This window comes from Mizuhopecten yessoensis, unplaced genomic scaffold (genome assembly GCF_002113885.1).
Source record: "Mizuhopecten yessoensis strain PY_sf001 unplaced genomic scaffold, ASM211388v2 scaffold1883, whole genome shotgun sequence".
NCBI classification, from domain to species: Eukaryota; Metazoa; Mollusca; class Bivalvia; order Pectinida; family Pectinidae; genus Mizuhopecten; species Mizuhopecten yessoensis.
The window spans coordinates 1,160,732-1,180,307 of record NW_018404269.1 but is presented as its reverse complement, the minus strand read 5'-3'; the positions used below and the strand labels follow the sequence as shown (position 1 = coordinate 1,180,307).

The following is a 19,576-nucleotide window of genomic DNA, read 5'->3' as shown; positions in this document are numbered from 1 at the left end:
CTATTTTCTGTGCCCCACTTCTCGTCGGTCAGGTCCCATTTAGTTATTTTCTGTGCCCCACTTCCTGTCGGTCAGGTCCCATTAATCTATTTTCTGTGCCCAATATCCCGTTGGTCAGGTCCCATTTAGCTACTTTCTTTCCCACATTTCCCGTTGGTCAGGTCATATTAAGCTATTTTCTGTGCCCCACTTCCTGTTGGTCAGGTCCCATTTAGATATTTTCTGTGCCCCACTTCTCCTGTTGGTAAGGTCCCTTTTAGCTATTTTCTGTGCCCCACTTCCTGATGGTCATGTCCCATTGAGCTATTTTCTGTGCCCCACTTCCTGTTGGTTAGGTCCCATTTAGCTATTTGCTGTGCCCCACTTCCTGTAGGTTAGGTCCCATTTAGCTATTTTCTGTGCCCCACTTCTCCTGTTGGTTAGGTCCCATTTAGCTATTTTCTGTGCCCCACTTCCTGTTGGTCAGGTCCCATTTAGCTATTTTCTGTGCCACACTTCCTGTTGGTTAGGTCCCATCTAGCTATTTTCTGTGCCCCACTTCTCCTGTTGGTCATGTCCCATTGAGCTATTTTCTGTGCCCCACTTCTCGTCGGGGTCAGGTCCCATTTAGTTATTTTCTGTGCCCCACTTCCTGTCGGTCAGGTCCCATTAATCTATTTTCTGTGCCCAATATCCCGTTGGTCAGGTCCCATTTAGCTACTTTCTTTCCCACATTTCCCGTTGGTCAGGTCATATTAAGCTATTTTCTGTGCCCCACTTCCTGTTGGTCAGGTCCCATTTAGATATTTTCTGTGCCCCACTTCTCCTGTTGGTAAGGTCCCTTTTAGCTATTTTCTGTGCCCCACTTCCTGATGGTCATGTCCCATTGAGCTATTTTCTGTGCCCTACTCCCGTTGGTCAGGCCCCATTTAGCTATTTGCTGTGCCCCACTGCCTGTTGGTTAGGTCCCATTTAGCTATTTTCAGGGCCCCACTTCCCTTTGGTCAGGTCCCATTTAGCTATTTTCTGTGCCCCACTTCATGTTGGTTACTTCTCACGCACACTTTTAATTAGGTAATCCAGTGCCCAATTAGTTGTTAGCCAGGTCTCGTTTTACAATATAACTTTCTGGTTCCTCGGGGTTAAAACATTCAACACGTGAATGTATGTTACGCGTTGCATGTTATCTGAAAAACGCTTGTTTACGTTATTGAAGCAAGCTTGTTAAATGAAATCTGGGTTATCTTGTATCTTAAAGTAACCTTGGATTAAAGTACGGAGGTTCACTTGGGAAAGAGACACAGATATTTATGTTTACGATCAAGAGTGTAAACGTGTCTGGGTAATGCATAAGGTAGTAAAAAGCAGAGACACAATATACAGGTTCACCTGAGGTTCATTACAGGTACGGAGGACGAACGACACACAGGTAAAAAGTAGACACAAAACACAGGTACAAGTACAAAAGTCATGTCAAACACAGGAACAGAGGAGCCACGATACACAGGCATAATGTAGACACAGCATACAGGTAAAAATGATACATTATACACACATACAGGTAAAAATGATACATTATACACACATACAGGTAAAAATGATACATTATACACACATACAGGTAAAAATGATACATTATACACACATACAGGTAAAAATGATACATTATACACACATACAGGTAAAAATGATACATTATACACACATACAGGTAAAAATGATACATTATACACACATACAGGTAAAAATGATACATTATACACACATACAGGTAAAAATGATACATTATACACACATACAGGTAAAAATGATACATTATACACAAATACAAAGTAGACATCTTAAACTGGTGCAATGGACAAAATTCACAGGTACAAATGAAATACACACAGGTAAAATGAGAAATTGTACAGAGGTACAAAGGAGACATCGATTACATACATAGGTACACAGACGCCAAATGACCCGACACATAGACCAAAGGTAACTTGCATGACAACAGTAGAAGGTCATTATTTAGCGCGTTATTGTTTATCTGTTCGTTCAATTTTCAATCGCGGAGAAAGGAAAAAAGGGGCCAACAATTAAAATGCTTATCAATATAATGTCATTATTACGTAGTTAAATAACAGCATAACGATATTTAATAATTCAAAATCCTGTTTTTTTTAGGCAATAAATTGAAACAACGAAAATGACACAAATATGCTACCACAGATAGCTGGATACACCAGACTCTCGTTTAATGTCAGTTGATCAACAAGACGTTGTTAATGTGGAAAGTATGTGTTGTTTTATTGTAATGTTTGGTTTGTTATTTAAGAAAAAGTTCTAGACACAATTGTCATGCATATCCCGGGCTTGCGTGCATACTAGTACTTATAATATCTGTGTTGTTTCGAATGGGGAAAGACTTTGTGTCAAATATGAGCATACGGACAGTACTGGATTTTGAAGAGATGGCATAATGTGATAATCATTACACATAACTTGTCTTTCAGCTAGATGCATTTTACTGTGTAATCTAACAATCTACTTTGCTAGAGCAATATTTTGTACATTTAGCACTTTCAAGTCGGACAACGTACAACACAAAATTGCATAATGACATAGAACTGTAAAGCAAAACACAGAAGTGTCAATCAAAACATAGAACTGCTAACTAAATCACCAATAGGACATAAGAACAGCCAAATGAGACAAATGAACTGTCAAATGACAGTCAAGTATGACACAGAACTGTCCAGTTAGTCACAGAACTGCCCAGTAAGTCAAATAACTGCCAAGTAGGACACAGATCTAGAGCTGCCCAGTGAGACACAGAACTGCCCAGTATGACACAGAACTGTCCAGTTAGTCACAGAACTGCCCAGTAAGTCAAATAACTGCCAAGTAGGACACATAACTGCCCAGTGAGACACAGAACTTCCCAGTATGACACATAACTATCCAGTATGTCAGAGAACTGCCCAGTGAGACACATAACTGCCCAGTAAGAAACAAAACTTCCCGGTAAGACACATAACTGTCCAGTATGTCACAGAACTGCCAAGTGGGACACAGAATTGCCCAGTGGGACACAGTGCTGCCCAGTGGGACACATAACTGCCCAGTGGGACACAGAATTGCCCAGTGGGACACAGAACTGCCCAGTGGGACACATAACTGCCCAGTGGGACACAGTGCTGCCCAGTGGGACACAGTGCTGCCCAGTGGGACACAGTGCTGTCCAGTGGGACACAGTGCTGCCCAGTGGGACACAGATCTACCCAGTGGGACACAGAACTGCCCAGTGGGACACAGAAATGCCAAGTGGGACACAGAAATGCCAAGTGGGACACAGAACTGCCCAGTGGGACACAGAACTACCAAAGAAAATACAGAACTGTCATCTTAGACGAGAGCTTGTTTGACTCCACTAGGACTCCATAAAACTTCAACATAAACAGTGAGGTCTGGCCCGCCCTATTATTAGACCCGGCGAGAAGGCATCAGCAGAATGGATTCTGGCTTTGTTAGAACGTTAATAGCGCTGGTCATTTTCATCATCCAAGGCAAGTATCATTACATATACTCTCCAACTACTACTATGGATAAGGGTCAAACTATTTTTTTTAATGAATGACATATTTAGCACAATATAGTTATAACCTTTGCCCCTATGTCTTACATTAGTTCCCTGTACATGTAGCTGAGGGATCGATAAGTTTTAAAACTGAAGAGCAAACATGTGTGTCATAATACTACGTATTCATGAACGTCATTGTACATATTAACATTTTCTTTCGACTGGATACTTCAAAAATTTTGACCGGATGTAGATATTTCAATTTTAATTTGCATCAAACCAGATGAATGCTCACTTTTGTGTTCGTGTAAATATCTATTCATTTTTCTGATACGACAGCAGCGATACTGCAAAACCAGATGTAACACATTTTTATGTTACTATAAGATTTTCTAGTAGTGTTCAACTTGCCTTTGGACCACTGAGGCTTTGAAAAAATTCAAACTGAAAAACTCTCATGATGGACATTAATAGATTTGAACTTGAAAATATTAAAAATGTGACTGTAATTCATTTGGGATTTTCAGATTTTTGAAAGGGGAAAAATACTGACTCGGAATAAGAACAAGGCATTTTAAGATCATGGGAGCCGGAGTGTATTACTAAACTATTTATATCCATGTTACATGTACGCTTCGTCTATTGTTTCTATTAGATATGTCATAAATTGTTACCATCCACTCATCCATAAACCTTAAATAGGCTTACAATTTGATGCTTTAAAATTTAATCAGATACCTTCAAATGTTATAATCAAACTTATCCTTTTGATGATGTGTTAGATAGATATATGATTTCGATTGGTTTATTTTTGTAGCTTGTCACAGTAAGGCTTGTTATTAACGATATGCTTTATGTGACCATTTTATGTTGCAAGGACATTCATCCTCGAACAATCAAGAAATATCTTTAAAAAGGACAAACCACAGAATGTTCTTAAGGAACCCTATCCCATGACACTGTTGCTTTTCCTATGAACAGTAACCTCCCATTAAGTTCCGATTGGATATAACTGTTTCACAATTGGTCAAGGACACTTCCATTGACCAGGTAGCTCAATCGGTAAGAGCGATATTATAACACTCTGAAGCCCCGGGATTCGAATCCCTGTTTAGCCCCAGTGAACCTTTTTAAGCTCGGAACACTGTTGTTGATTATGTATTGTCCATTTCATCTGCATTGTTTTTCATAAACATCCCGCAAGATATGTGTTTCTTAATATAACAGGTTTATCAAAGCTATAATTCTTCCGGGAAAAAGAATTCCCGTTAAGTGTCAGTTTAAAGGGAGATAACTCGTAGTTAATATATGTTTATACATCAATGTATACCGATATGACAGATGGCATGGATAGTGTAAGGTCAGCCTCTATGGCATAAAACGAAATATAACTGTTAAACATTCGAATTATGAGCACGTATTCATCTTCAGATATACGCATGAATTCATACGAACTAACTTTAGCAGCTGTACGTATTACTACCCAATACCCCCCCGGCTCATTCCCCGAACACCAACTCTGGAAAATTGAAAGGAAGGTGTTTATATAGGAAATCCTTTGAAGTTTACTTAAAGCCGGTTTCAACTAAGAATTCAAAAATTTTGTAGATAGGATTCTAAAGTCAATAATAAAATGGAAAACAAGTTTTTATTCATACATATAACTGTAATAAATAATATATGATAATTCACTCAAATTTGAAAAAAGTACAAGTTTAACTAAAATAATGACATATTCTGAATACAATATTCTCATTCACTGAGTAAAGAACTTGATGTTTCAAAGTACAGAGCGAAATATGATAATTCTCCAAAATGTGCTGCTGTTTTATATACCGAACAAAAAAAAGAAACGCACAATTAAATTATGCAATCAATAGCCTATGCTATTTTGGGAAATTTGTACAAAATTTTATATCAATACGAAGGGACAGGTCTACTCTTTACAATACTAAAGGAAGAAAAGTCTGTGTGACGTTACTCGTGTCATCAGTAGTTACTCAAAGTGGGATACCCGCGAAAAACAAAATAACACTTCAGTACCTGGTGTGGGCACCTTTTGCACGAATCCCTGCACGGATTCTCCTATGCATTGAATTCATGAGAACATTTATTCACCTTAAGGGAATGTTGTTCCATTCTTGTGGTAATGCTGCGATCAACTGGGCGCGGTTAGTTGGGGGTTTTCCTACTCATCCCACAGACGCTCAATGGGAGACATGTCGCGATCGGGGCTATATGGGGGCCATTCCAGAGGCTGAACGTTCTTTGCCGTGAGAAAATCACGACAGACTCTGGAAACATGCGGTCGAGCATTGTCTTGCTGGAAAAATTGGGTTATGACGTCTGAGAAGTGGAAGGACATGTGGTTGGAGGATATGGTCTCTGTATCGAACGGCATTGAGGTTTTGATCCAGGACCACTAAGGGGGATTTTACTCCATGGGAGATGCCTCCCCAAACCATTACAGAAGCCCCACCGAATCTATCGCGTTCAACCACGCATGCGTCGGCGAAACGCTCACCGCGTCTGCGATATACCCTTTTTCTTCCGTCTGAGCGATACAGACAGAATCTAGACTCGTCGGTGAACATCACACGCCTCCATCGACGCATCCCAAACCTATTCNAAGGTGGCCCGACAACTTTGTGCGTTTCTTTTTTTGTTCGGTATACATTACCCATTTAACAGCTTGGGATTGGAACTCTAACAATACATTTGTCTGATTTTGAAAACTTTTCTAAATATTGATTATCATTTTGCAATTATTAGCAGTTATTGATTTAACTGTGCAATTTACCTGTACACCATTTCTGCAATAGACTATACCTCACTATCATCACAACTGACCATCTACGTAAAAATGTTTATTTAAGCAGAGTTGGTGTTCAGGGAATCCACCTACCCAATTCAGCTTCATGTTGCCCATAGGCTAAGGAAAAGATCCGATAATAAACCTAGGTCCATAGTAGATAAATTCTCTAGGAGGAAAGATAGAGACAAAGTGTTGAAGGCTGCCCCAAAACTAGCGGGGAAAAGAGAATTCTCTGTATTTGAGCAATTCCCGACGGAAATAAATGACAGGCGACGTTTACTCTATCCGGTGTTTAAGGAAGCCAGGAGGCATAGAAGGCACGCTCGCCTGCAAGGTGATAAACTCTACATTGACGGTAACCTTTACAACCCACCTCAGCATCAGCATCCTAGTCATCCTCCCAGCGGCCGAGATCATCCTCCTGATTCTCACAGAGGACCTGGATGGCACTCATCGGCCCAAGGACGGAAGACAGCCACGCCCCCTATATAGCTAGTGGTCAGCATCAGTTCCGTAATGCTCGTCACGTGCCAGACCCCGGCAATGACAGTCGCCCCATGTAGGGAGACGCGACAAGAGGTCAACCCGTGACATTGATAAAGACACTATCAAGTTTACTTTCCTTAATGTTTGCGGTATTAAGTCTAAGATACTTTTGCCCGAGTTTGAAGACTTAATCTTAGCACATGACATACTTATTTTTGCAGAGAGCAAGCTTGATAATTTGGATCATTTACAACTACCGTCTGACTATGAATATTATGCTAAATGTAGAACTAATGCATATACAAAATCTGGTGGTATAGTAATTATCTTTAAGAAAACTCTCAAGTCGATGTTGACTTTTCCTAAAACTTTATCAGAGTATGTATTATGGGTAAATTTTTCAAAACACATTGTGAAGTCTGATAGATTTTCTACTGGGATGTGTTTATATACCTCCCGAAAATACTAAGTATGCATACCCGGAAGCGTTCAATGAAATTGAAAGGGAGATGATAGAATTATCCCATCATGGTAACAAAGTCGCCATAGTCGGAGATTTTAATGCTAAAACCCAAGTTAGAGATGATTTTGTAGAACCAGATGAATACTTTCTTCGTTCATTAAACTTAGATGAAAATGAAGAGTTATACTCATATCTCTATGATAATGAAAAGTTGAAATTATATAATGTTCCTCTACGAAGGGCTAGTTAATGTAAAGCTAAAGTTAACAATTATGGCAATAAATTGCTTGACTTCTGCAAGCAAAATGATATGTATATTGCCAATGGTCGGATTGGAAATGATGCACAAATAGGTAAAACTACATGTAGTGAAGACAGCGTTATAGATTATTTATTGCTGTCGTCAGATATGTTTCGTTATACAACAGATTTTGAAATCAAAGTTTTTGACCCACTAATATCAGATGTCCACTGTAGACTTGTATGTAGCCTTTGTATATTTACTGATGAATGTATTTATAATACCGAATGTCATGAAAATCGATATACAAAGTGGAAATCCTGTAAAGAACAAGATTTTGTAAAACATATACTAGATGATGAAAGAGGTACGTAATCTCCATAGAATTAATGATAAATTAAATGAATTATTAAATAAACAACACGACAATGTAACTAATAACGAAATTAATGACATTGTAAACTCAATTAGTGAATTGTTCAAAGGCTCTGCTAAGAAGGTTTTTTGGTAGCAACAATGCTTACAGGAAACAAAGGTTGAGGTGTGATAATAAGCCTTGGTTTAATAGGGAATGGCACTTAAACAGAGTTGAATTTAATAAAGCCAAGGCCTTATTTCACAAAGTAAATAATCCTATAAAGAAAACTAATCTCAATAGAGCTAGTAAAGTTTATAGAAAATCATTGAATAAAAGTTACAGAAATTATCAGGAGAAATTGTCAAACGAGTTGAGATATACTGCTAGAATGGATTCAAAAAAATTCTGGAATATTTTGAATAAATGTGACGATCTGTAAAGAAAGGTAATGCTGATATATGTATCACTGAATTATATGAAATACTTTAAGGATCTGAACAAGTCTGTTCATGATGATGACGATTTTGAGCTGGAAAATCATGATAATAGTATTTTTGATGATTATCTGAATGGTGAAATTACCACTGATGAAATTAAATTTCTTTATTCAATTTGAAAAATAGTAAAGCCTCTGGCATAGATCAAATCCTAAATGAATATCTCAAAAGTACAATGGATGTATTTTTACCAACTTATCAAAAAATATTTAACCTTATTTTGAATACTGCGTCTATACCAAAATTGTGGAAGATTGGTATTATAAAACCAGTATATAAAAACAAAGGCGATCCCAAAGATCCGGATAATTATAGAGCGATCACTTTAGTCTCGTGCCTTGGCAAAGTTTTCACTTCGGTTATTAATAATCGTTTAAATAAAATTTCTGACGAATTTGACCTTATAAGCTGGGTTTAGAAAGGGTCATTTTACAACCGATAACATGTTTGTATTGTATTCTTTAATCTCAATATATTTTTCATTAGGAAAAAAACTTTATTGTACGTTCATCGATTTTAGTAAGGCGTTCGATTCTGTTTGGAGAGTTGGTCTGTGGAAAAAGCTCCAAAAAAGCAATATTACTGGAAAAAAATTCAATATTATGTTTACGTTATATGATAAAACCAAATCGTGTGTTTAAAAATGGATGTGAACAGTCGGATTTGTTCAATTGTGAGATCGGTTTAAAACAGGGCTAACATTTATCGCCATTTTTGTTTGCAATTTATTTAAATGATTTAGAAACTTATCTTGTTGAAAAAAATGTAAATTGTCTTCAAACAATAGACAAACTGTGTATTGACAACATTGGAGTATATCTCAAACTATTCATTATCTTATCGATGATACTGTCCTGTTTTCAGAAACACCAGATAGTTTACAATTAGCTTTAAATGAATTTGAACAATACTGTAATACTTGGAAGTTAACTATTAATTCAGGGAAAACAAAAGTTGTCATCTTTTCAAAAAGAAAATGTGCAATAACTCCCCATTTTACATTATGTAACGTAGAATTAGAAATACTGGAAGGGTATACCTACCTAGGATTATTCTTTAATCTTAGTTGTAGCTTCTTTAAAGCAAGGCAAAAAAATTGTTGAACAAGCACAGGAATCAGTGTTTGCTGTCTATCAGAAATTGAGAAACATATCATTACCAGTTGATCTACAATTGAAGATATTTGATTCATTAATCATGCCAGTTCTTCTGTATGCATCAGAAATATGGGGTTTTGAAAACACAAATATTATAGAAAAAATCCATCTTCAATTTTGTAAATATATACTAAATGTAAGAAAAAGTACATCCAATTTCATTGTTTATGGTGAGCTTGGAAGATACCCACTAGACATCGAAATTAAATGTAGAATAATAGTATTCTGGCATAAGTTGATTACCTCTAGTAAGTTATCAAGTACTATTTATAAGCTTATGTATACATTACATGAAAATGGAACTATGTTATTTAAATGGCTCGCATATGTTAAAGATATTTTTTCTCAAACTGGCCTGAACTATGTGTGGTACTATCAATCTACATGTTCTTTTTCAAAAGACGAAATTAAGAGGCTTGTGAAAAGTAGACTGAAGGATCAATTTATACAGAAATGGTTTGATAATATTCTTAACTCCTCTAGAGGACAAACATATTCAATATTAAAGANATACATTATGTAATTCCGACGTTGGAGATGAATTTCATTACTTATATATATGTGAAAGTGATTTAGTTAAATGTCTAAGAGAGAAATATATACCAAAATATTTTTTCACTTATCCAAGTCAAATAAAAATGAAAGGATTGTTTAATATATTTAATGTAAAAATTTACACAAAAGTTTGTAGATTCCCAGAAAAGCTTGAAAAAATATTAACTTAATTTCTGTAACTATGCTATATACATGTTGTAATTGTGTACATCACACGCCATGTATCATATTTACTATATGTATGTGACCTCTTGTTACACACGTAAGTGTGTCGGAGTGAATAAATAAAACTTGAACTTAAACTTGAACAACCCATCATTTAGTTTGCACTGAATGAGCCAAGTGCCGTGATAGGAACAGAAACTTAAACAGCTCTGCCAAAATACTGTTGATGTTCTCATATGTCGTGTTGTTAATACTGTGGCAGATTTAATTGTATTCGCGGTAGAGGTACGTACTCTTTAGCTCAATCTCGCACTCATCCAGAGTTAAATATTGTACTTAAGACTGCATAAACAGTTCTCCCGTTTATCAATAAGCCGGGTTAAACCGGAAGTACAGTGGGAGTGTCTTCCATTATAACCCGTCTTATCAATATGTTTGTTTTAGGGTTTTATTCCATCACCGGTCTCACGCTATGTGACAATACTAAAAAGACCCACAGTCTCAGCCAGAGTAACTTTCCACGGAGTGACATTTGTAATGATCGACCGAGCTGTGTGGACGGGAAGAGATGTTCATTTGCCAAACTCTCGTGTCGGCCTGGCTACTCCATATACGACCCAGAGGTTCAGGGCCTACACTCATCAGAGATTGGCACGTGCACTGGACAAACAATACACCTGCTGATCGATACAACCGAGTGTTACTGGACAAACGCGTGCACGGTTAAATTCCCTGAAGTGCCTATAATCGTAAAACACCTGGACGGGGATGAGGACTGTCGCGGGAAATGTATACACGCCGTGCATGTAAGAAAATGGCAATGCATTAAGGACACAGGTAAGTCTGACTTCAAATCTTCTTGTCTGATCTATATGACTGAACATAATCTAACATAACACCATTGTCTGAGATCTTACATATTGTCTGACACCGATCATACTTGCTATACCTCTACATCATTGTGTGTCCCCAAGCGTCAAACAACATAGATAACAGGGAAAGCAACCACCAAATAAGTACGATTAGCTAAATACCTAACCATTATACAGGTTAGATAAACATGGAAAACAATCGTCAAACAGGATCACCGATCACTGGACTAGTTAGATACGCATAAACATAGGCCATCACACTAGCACGATAAACATTAACCATCACACAAGTTAGATAAACATAAGCCATCACACTAGTAATATAAGCATAAACCATCACACAAGCTAGATAAACATAAACCATCACACTAGCAAGATAAACAAACAAAAGCTATCACACAAGTTAGATAAACATAAACCATCACACAAGTTAGATAAACAAACACAAGCTATCACACTAGCAAGATAAACAAAAGCCATCACACCAGTAAGATGAACATAAACCATCACACAAGTTAGATAAACATAAGCCATCACACTAGCAAGATAAAAAAAGCCATCACACCAGTAAGATAAACATAAACCATCACATAAGTTAGATAAACATAAGCCATCACACTATTTAGATGAACATAAGCCGTCACACAAGTTAGATAAACATAAACCATCACACAAGTTAGATAAACATAAGCCGTCACACAAGTTAGATAAACATAAGCCATCACACAAGTTAGATAAACATAAGCTATCACACAAGTTAGATAAACATAAGCCATCACACAAGTTATATAAACATAAGCCATCACACAAGTTAGATAAATATAAACCGTCACACAAGTTAGATAAACATAAGCCGTCACACAAGTTAGATAAACATAAGCCATCACACAAGTTAGATAAACATACGCCATCACACAAGTTAGATAAACAAAAGCCATCACACCAGTAAGATAAACATAAGCCATCACACAAGTTAGATAAACATAAGCCGGTATCATTAACATGGAATACACACTGTCATTCTAATTAAGCCACCATCAGCACCTCGTTCCTAAATAATACTCCAATAGTATATTGACCTTGTATGTTTAAAATTAAGCCGTACATCCTAATTAAAATTAGGCTTGTTATTTCGCTCAACCACCCCTAATAATGTATCGGAGAGGATCGGTAGTGGATCGAAATTACAAGTATTCTTTGAATTAGATTGTTAAGCCGTATTGACGAATTCTAGAATTTAATCAAGATGGTTGTACCGTTCATTTGAGACTATTTTATTTATGTTATTTACCTCTGTTTCCATCGTTACACAGTGATTCATCAGATGTGTGACGATTCCACAAGTTTCATCCTCGGCCAGACTGTGGACGGGCGCCAGGGCGTGGTTCGGAGTCACGAAGATTGGCCTTTTCAGTATAACAATCATGTTGTCCCCGGGGGTGTTACGGAATGCAATAAAACGTTCCATCCCCACCTCTCGGGGGTAAGCGATGGTTTCACCAGATTAGCACTGTCTGTCGTCTTCTTGGATATCCGACCGCAGTACGAGACTCTCCGCGCTGTGTCCGACAGCAAAGTAGTGGTGTTTAAAAACACGGACAAATCCGCTGTGCATGTTTTTCCAGAGGGCAAAAAAGTGGTCCTGAGTCTGAGGAAGGTCGGGGGTATATACAAAAAAGAACGGCAACTAGGTAGATCAGGATTCGTGATCTGCTTCAGATGTAAGTACTGCTACGAAGACTCAATACGTTTACTCACGTTTTTACATATTTTGTAATCATGAACTTAGCTATCTTTTTTCTAGCTTGTATTCGTTAAGGTTTTGTAAAAGCAATATGAAACCAACCACATTATGTGAAGGAGAACGCCCCAAAACTTTTTATTCTATGAGCCCTGGGTATTTATAGTTCAGTCAAATCTGTCTCGAGGGACTCCCGAATACGCACCAGAAAGGTTCTCATCACGACATATTGTTATGCAATGTGTCTAAAAGGATGCTGTCCAGTCGCTATACAGTAGATTTCATTTCATTTCAAATATATTTTATTGATTAAACAAAAAGATTGAGCAACAGGCTTTGCCTATCTAAGCTCTCTCCATGGCTTCCAGCATACTTTTGATAGTTGAAGACATTGAATACAATATTTTACATACATACATTATATTTCAACTCATCTCATGACACTTGGGTACATTTATTGCGAGGTTATATACAATAATTAGGCTGGATTATTATTTTCATGTTTCTACAAAATTACATGGACTTCAGATAAAAAAAAGAGATAAAAAAATACACACTTTGCGATATTGATACTTAATATAGTTGTAAAATTTGTGTCAAGACGAATTAAATATACCGTTATGGATATACACAGTATTCCATACTGAATTAAATATATGGATAAACGTCTTGACCTTGAGCCACTAACATTTTGCTATGGCAACATGAAATAAAGCCAAACTGATACATGCGTGTATGCTGATAAAGAAATGTACCCGGACTTATTTGAAGTAGATATATGTCTTGAGATGAGTTGGAAAATCAAATAGAAAATGAACTAAAAGAAAACTGAAAAAAATGAAAACATAAAAAGAACACTTAATAATTATATAAGAACACAAAAAAATCTCGAACACTCGTGATCACTTCTACTGGCATGGGTTTGTTGGTTTATTTAATGTAGTTTATATTTGTTTTAATTTAATGTGCAGTTGGGCATTAAATATGATAAAAAAGTACACTAGTTCAAAGGATACACATATTCCGTCTTTGCGTATTGCAGAGTTATCTTCTCTTGTGAGCAGGTATTTATTGTTACGTCATTGGTTTGTGTGAGAAAAATACGGCGTTTTCTCAAAAATTGATGACGTTACTCTCACAAACAAGTGACGTAACAATTAATACCTGCTCCCAAGAGAAGATAACTCTGCAATATGCAAAGACGGAATATGGCATTTTGGTATTTTTTAAATAATAAATTATTTGTTTTTTCAATGATTAAATAAATTATAACTATTGATTTACTTTACTCCATCATACCTTAAATGTCATGACCACATAAAGTCCCTGGACATTTGTTGCCAGGTGATCTATCAACCATGGCATATTATATATAAATATATATATATATACATTATCCACTATCAACAGAAATAATGAATTTATCTTACAGAATACAAACAATACATCAACCACAATCAGCTTGTATATTTAACTTAATTTAATCTATTTGAACCGTCCTGTAACATCAATGTATTTATGCACACACTCCATCAATTGGTTGTTCTGTAAATCAGTATTATTAGTGTTACCATTTAGAATAGTATTTAAAGATATTGTATTATGGAAATCTCCATCATTTAATATCAGATCCTGCATAAGAGTTTGTCGTTCATCTGTATAGAGAGGACATTCAAAACAGAAATGGTAAGAGTTTTCAATTGCGTGACTACAAGGACAGTTTGGACTATTTTTCAAGTGATCTTTAAACAGATCATAGTTAAGTTGACTAGCACCATTTCTTAATTGACACATTAATATATTACTTTTTCGTGAACCATAGTATTTAAATACATACATTTTGTTCTGTGTCCCCTTCACTTGTCTTAGATGGCTCGGTAGATATTGCAAGCAAGTTCATTATATCGCAAACCAGGCTACATAATCTGAAAACAAAAAATAAAACCAGTACATCTGGGGCAGTAAACTCGTAGGATCATTACAAAAGACAAACTTACACATCCATTTTTGTCTTGGTTTTGATACATCTTCCCGTAATGTTCAAACCAGCCAATTAATTTTTTTACATGTGAAACACACCGCAAGAAAACTATACACACTTACTTGTTTTGCTTCCCTTAAAACTTCAAATACAGATGTATAATATTTTACTTAAAATTTGTCATAAAAACCTTCTATTTTATTTTACAATTAACCCTGGTTTACAGATAGCTGAAATAACGTGGTTGCACACTTTTCCAATACCTTGAAACGTCGTGTAGAAATTTAATCACTCTTTGAAACGAATACCCGCCTTGTGTGTCGACCCCATTTCACGATGCAAAGTGATCTTCAACGACTTTTCTATGGAGTTTTAAATTTTATTGCTAGGCCAATATTTTTGTAGTTTGTATGTGTATATGGTACCTGTTTAGGGTTTGGGGTAATGGTTGTTTTGTTGGACTTATTAACTTAAACCACTATTTGGCTTTAGCTCTCTCCACAATTCTTCCAAATCATTGAAAAAACATAATCTGTACATAATCTATATAAGAGAATCTATATTTGGTTTGAGCATGAGCTGGTACAGCTGTATAATGCAACCTGAAACAGGCTTTCAGACATTGTCCATCTGATCTCATCTTGTGAAACATAACAGTTATTGAAACGTGTATGATGTTCGTGCTTATTTGCTGATGATAAGGTGATTATTTTGGTAATAGTTTTGAAGAAGGGAGAATCCCCGCGAGGTGATGACGTATGCGGTGATGTGTTCAAGCCCAACCGGAAGGACGCCAAATGTGTTAGTAAGTACGTTCCATGCACACTCTCGTTTCTTTTCAAAAATGTCAGAACCTGGAACTGATGTGGAGAGTAAGCTCACAAATGTTACCAATACGCTCGTTTTTCTGAAAATTCCGATTTCCTATGACATGTATTGCCGAGCTTTCTGGTAAAGCAGAGTTGTCTACCTTCCCACACGGTTCAGTCATTCTACGAAGCAAAACACGATTTATGTGAAAAAGTGTCGTTAAGTTCTCAGACTTGTGAAGACAACAATATAATAATGATACCACCAACAAATAGAAGCTGTAATGTAAGTTGTGTTTACACCCAAAAAGTTGCATAACATGTATTTATATCCGTTGGTAATGCTGCCTTTGATGAAACTACAGTTTTTGTTTTTGTATTGAACTATCTGGAATTCCTCGTTTCGAAAACAAAATATTAAAATATCACCAACAAACAGATGCACCCAAAATGATACGTAAAATGTTTTAATAGGAGTAATAATTCAAATGTACATCGATGTGTTTTTTCAATAAAGCACGAAAGTCAAGAAAGTTTTAATATCTACTACTAAAAAAAGAAAAGTGTGTTTGCACTCGTAAGACAAATTGTCCATCTTCTGAAAGAGTGTAGATTCTCCTTACTGTACAAGACTTTATTTCGAGTCTATCTCTAGTACGAAATCACTGTATGGTATCCAAACCGAAATGTAATATTCAGACAGGTTGAGGAGGCTTAAGTGACAAACACTGAGTTCAGGAGAATATGAGGTGATATGCTAGAGTTTGTATAAAACAAAAAAACGACATTTGAAATAGCAGCGTATTTCGTTAAACTGGAATGACAGATCAAATGACAAGAGTGGCATTCAAATATTTAATATGAGAAAAAAACCTTTGCATTTAGTTAAAACATGGCACAATAACTCAAACTATGTAATTTCGAAACCAACAGTTAATTCTTTTACGAACATATTAGATGGATGTTGGGCTGGACAAGAACATTTTAACAATTATTAGTACGATTTCTTGAAAATTTAGTGTTACTATTATAACTAATTTATTGATATTTGTTGTTTCTGGATACTGGAGTCCGGAGTAGAGAACCAGAAATGACCCTATAACAATTAATGTAAATATGTTTTATACAGACTGTAAATACAGGAAGCGGGGTAAGAAAATCCGGGAATACTGTGGGGGCGACATACCGGGGGTACGGGTATACAACGTCACTCTGGCCAACTCTAAGGCTAAGAAGCAAATTAAGGACGGCTGCAGTCCCTGGACCATGGTGGACAAACCGTGTAAGAAGAGAAAGAAACCATTGGACAGTGAGTCAAGCCAACAGTCATTTTTATCACAAATACAACATCATTTGACAATTATTTTTCACATGTTTGTTGGTTACGTTGTTAACGTTATAGTTCAATGTGTTATGACGATCTTAGATATTTGTTATTTAAACTGTCATATATTAGGAGGCACGGTAGTCTAGTGGTAGGACGCCGGGCTCGTGACCGAAGGGTTGCGGGTTCTAGTCACGGCACGGCACCGTGTTGTGTCTTTGAGCAAGATACTTTACTCCGCTCATGAGTACGTGGTTGGGCAGTGCTAGAATTGTAGAATGCTAGCTGTCAGCGCCGAAATGGCAACACCGGCTGTATGCTCCCCAGGGAGTTGAGAAAGATATTGGCTAGTTGCAAAGACCTTATAACCAAGGATAATAATTTGTGAACCGCTTTGAGACGACCTACAAACTAGGTTGTGATAACGCGGTATATACGAACCTCGAATTATTATTATTATATCATCGAAGACAAAGGGATGACATTGATGAATTTGATTAATTTAGAATTTTAACATGAATTTCATCGGTTCGTAGTAATTCACTCTTAACCAAGTTATCAAAGTTCGTTACGATATAAAAAACAATTTTGGGTGTAAAGGACTTCATTGAAAAATATGTAACCCTCGACATTTTTTAGTAAATGTGTTGATTCAGACTTTTAAAGAAGTTTTCATTGAATGTTCTTCATACATTAAACATTACAACATAGACATGTTTTTATTTCTCCATCAGAAGTGTTTTAAATTCCTCCATTCAGGTGTTTTGTTTTTGTTTTCTATATTATCATCTGTAAAATCCTTGGCATCAAAGGCACTATACACATGTCCTTATCCCATGTAGGGACAGCCATTCTTAACACCCAGGTGATTTTCAGGTGACTTTCCTTGCTCATAACTCCTTCCGAACGGAAATTAACAAGTGTTTTAGTCTCTTCATAAAATTATAATGGTTGCTGAGGATTAACAAATGGTTAACTTTTCGATCACTTGTGCTGACAAAATTCACATAACGCGGCCACAATAATTAAATAACTATGAGATACGATTTAGACATAGCGTATGGAAATGAACTGTTGCGTGATTTGTGCATATCATTAAGCAAATTTATAACCTCAAACATATTTCTCGCGGCTTGTCTTGTCAGTGTGTAAAACAACATCAGTCACTCGACAATGTCACACAAATTTTGACAGAAAGAAAGTGTACACATCTTGACTGTTGTTTATCTTATTTGTCAAATTTCCGTAGGTTATTTATAGATATTGAAAATAAAAACAACACATCCGAAGCTCGTATTTGTTCTAAAATATCAAAACATTCAGTAACACGAATTCAATAAACATGATAACTTACAATGTACGATCGCGTGTTGTTTAACCCATGAGTAACACATTCTGAATTAACAAATCAAATAATGTAATTTTCATGTATAGCTTCAGTTTCTAATAGATTATATTGCACTTTCTAGCTTCTAAGATGTTTGCCCGACTTTAAACAACGACATAGTCATTATAATAGATGGTTACAGAGACAAATATAATCCCCAAACAGTTGTAAAGTACACAACACCAGCACGATTGTCCCGACTGACATCGTAACCCACGAAACACCGACACATGTTAACAGTGTAAGCAAACAGCTGCGTCTGACAACTGGGAATATCGTTGTTATGATGCGAGTGACCAACACACCCTCTCTCTCTTCTTTCCCTTTTAGAGTCTAACAAATGTTATTTTGTCATTTCAGAAAGAAGACCCAAAGTAAGGAGACGTACCCGCAAAAAGAAAAAGAATCGGGGCCAAGGGAAGAAGCGGGGAGGGTCAAGGGGCTGAGTGTAAGGGGACTATGTGGGGATGGGTAAGGGTATGCTTAAAGGACACATGGATTGTTAAAGGACGGACAGATGAGGAGATGGTAGTATGTGCTGAGTGGGGACAAATGAGGGACTGAGTAAGAAACATTGAGGGAAGGGTAAAAGGTTGAAAAGTGAAGGACGAAGAACGGACATGGAGATGGGAAACAGGAAAGATGAGTGATAACTGAAGGGAAAGGAATGACAGACGAAATGTGGAAAGATACAAGGAGTGGTTTATGATTAAAAGGCTTTGTGATAAACGAGTGGCTTATTAGAAGATGGAGAGGGAGCTTAGAACAGGACGAAATGAATTCTATAATAAGTTGGCATTATAGTTGCAAAGTCCCCACATCACCATAAAGGTTAGCCAACACTATATAATCTTTTGAATTGTATATACGTCATCATTAAAATATTAAATGAACAAAGAAGTACGTGTTGGCGGAGTTTGTCGTGTCTAAATGTGTTGCATTCACCCTTCCATAAACCTGGCCAGCTGTCCAAGGGAGACAACCAATCTGTTTGTGCAAAGTATAATCGGATTAGGTACATTGCTCACGCATGGCGTTTATGTGAATGTGCCCTACCCCTTTCAGCTGTTCAACAGCAGAATAATCCGAATTATCTGATAGGTCAGCTAAGGGCAGAGACGCACTGTTATAAGAAATATAATTGGAAAATGAGATTCACAGCTGCTTTTATTGCAGAT

At 36.6% G+C, this 19,576-nt stretch overlaps 1 protein-coding gene across 1 annotated transcript; it reads left to right on the top strand.

The window, feature by feature from the left end:
- The first annotated feature begins 3,425 nt into the window (after nt 1-3,425).
- On the top strand, nt 3,426-19,298 carry LOC110442274. Its single transcript, XM_021485796.1, has 6 exons — nt 3,426-3,533; nt 10,729-11,121; nt 12,470-12,877; nt 15,600-15,683; nt 16,817-16,996; nt 18,759-19,298. Exons 1-6 carry the CDS (start codon nt 3,479-3,481, stop codon nt 18,842-18,844), a joined length of 1,206 nt encoding a protein of 401 aa, XP_021341471.1. The 5' UTR covers nt 3,426-3,478; the 3' UTR covers nt 18,845-19,298.
- Nucleotides 19,299-19,576: the final 278 nt, after the last annotated feature.

Coding starts and splice junctions, on each gene's coding strand:
- LOC110442274 (XM_021485796.1), top strand. CDS start 3,479: ATGGATTCTGGCTTTGTTAGAACGTTAATAGCGCTGGTCATTTTCATC. Junction 15,684..16,816: donor GAAGGACGCCAAATGTGTTA/GTAAGTACGTTC, acceptor TGTTTTATACAG/ACTGTAAATACAGGAAGCGG. Junction 16,997..18,758: donor GAGAAAGAAACCATTGGACA/GTGAGTCAAGCC, acceptor TTGTCATTTCAG/AAAGAAGACCCAAAGTAAGG.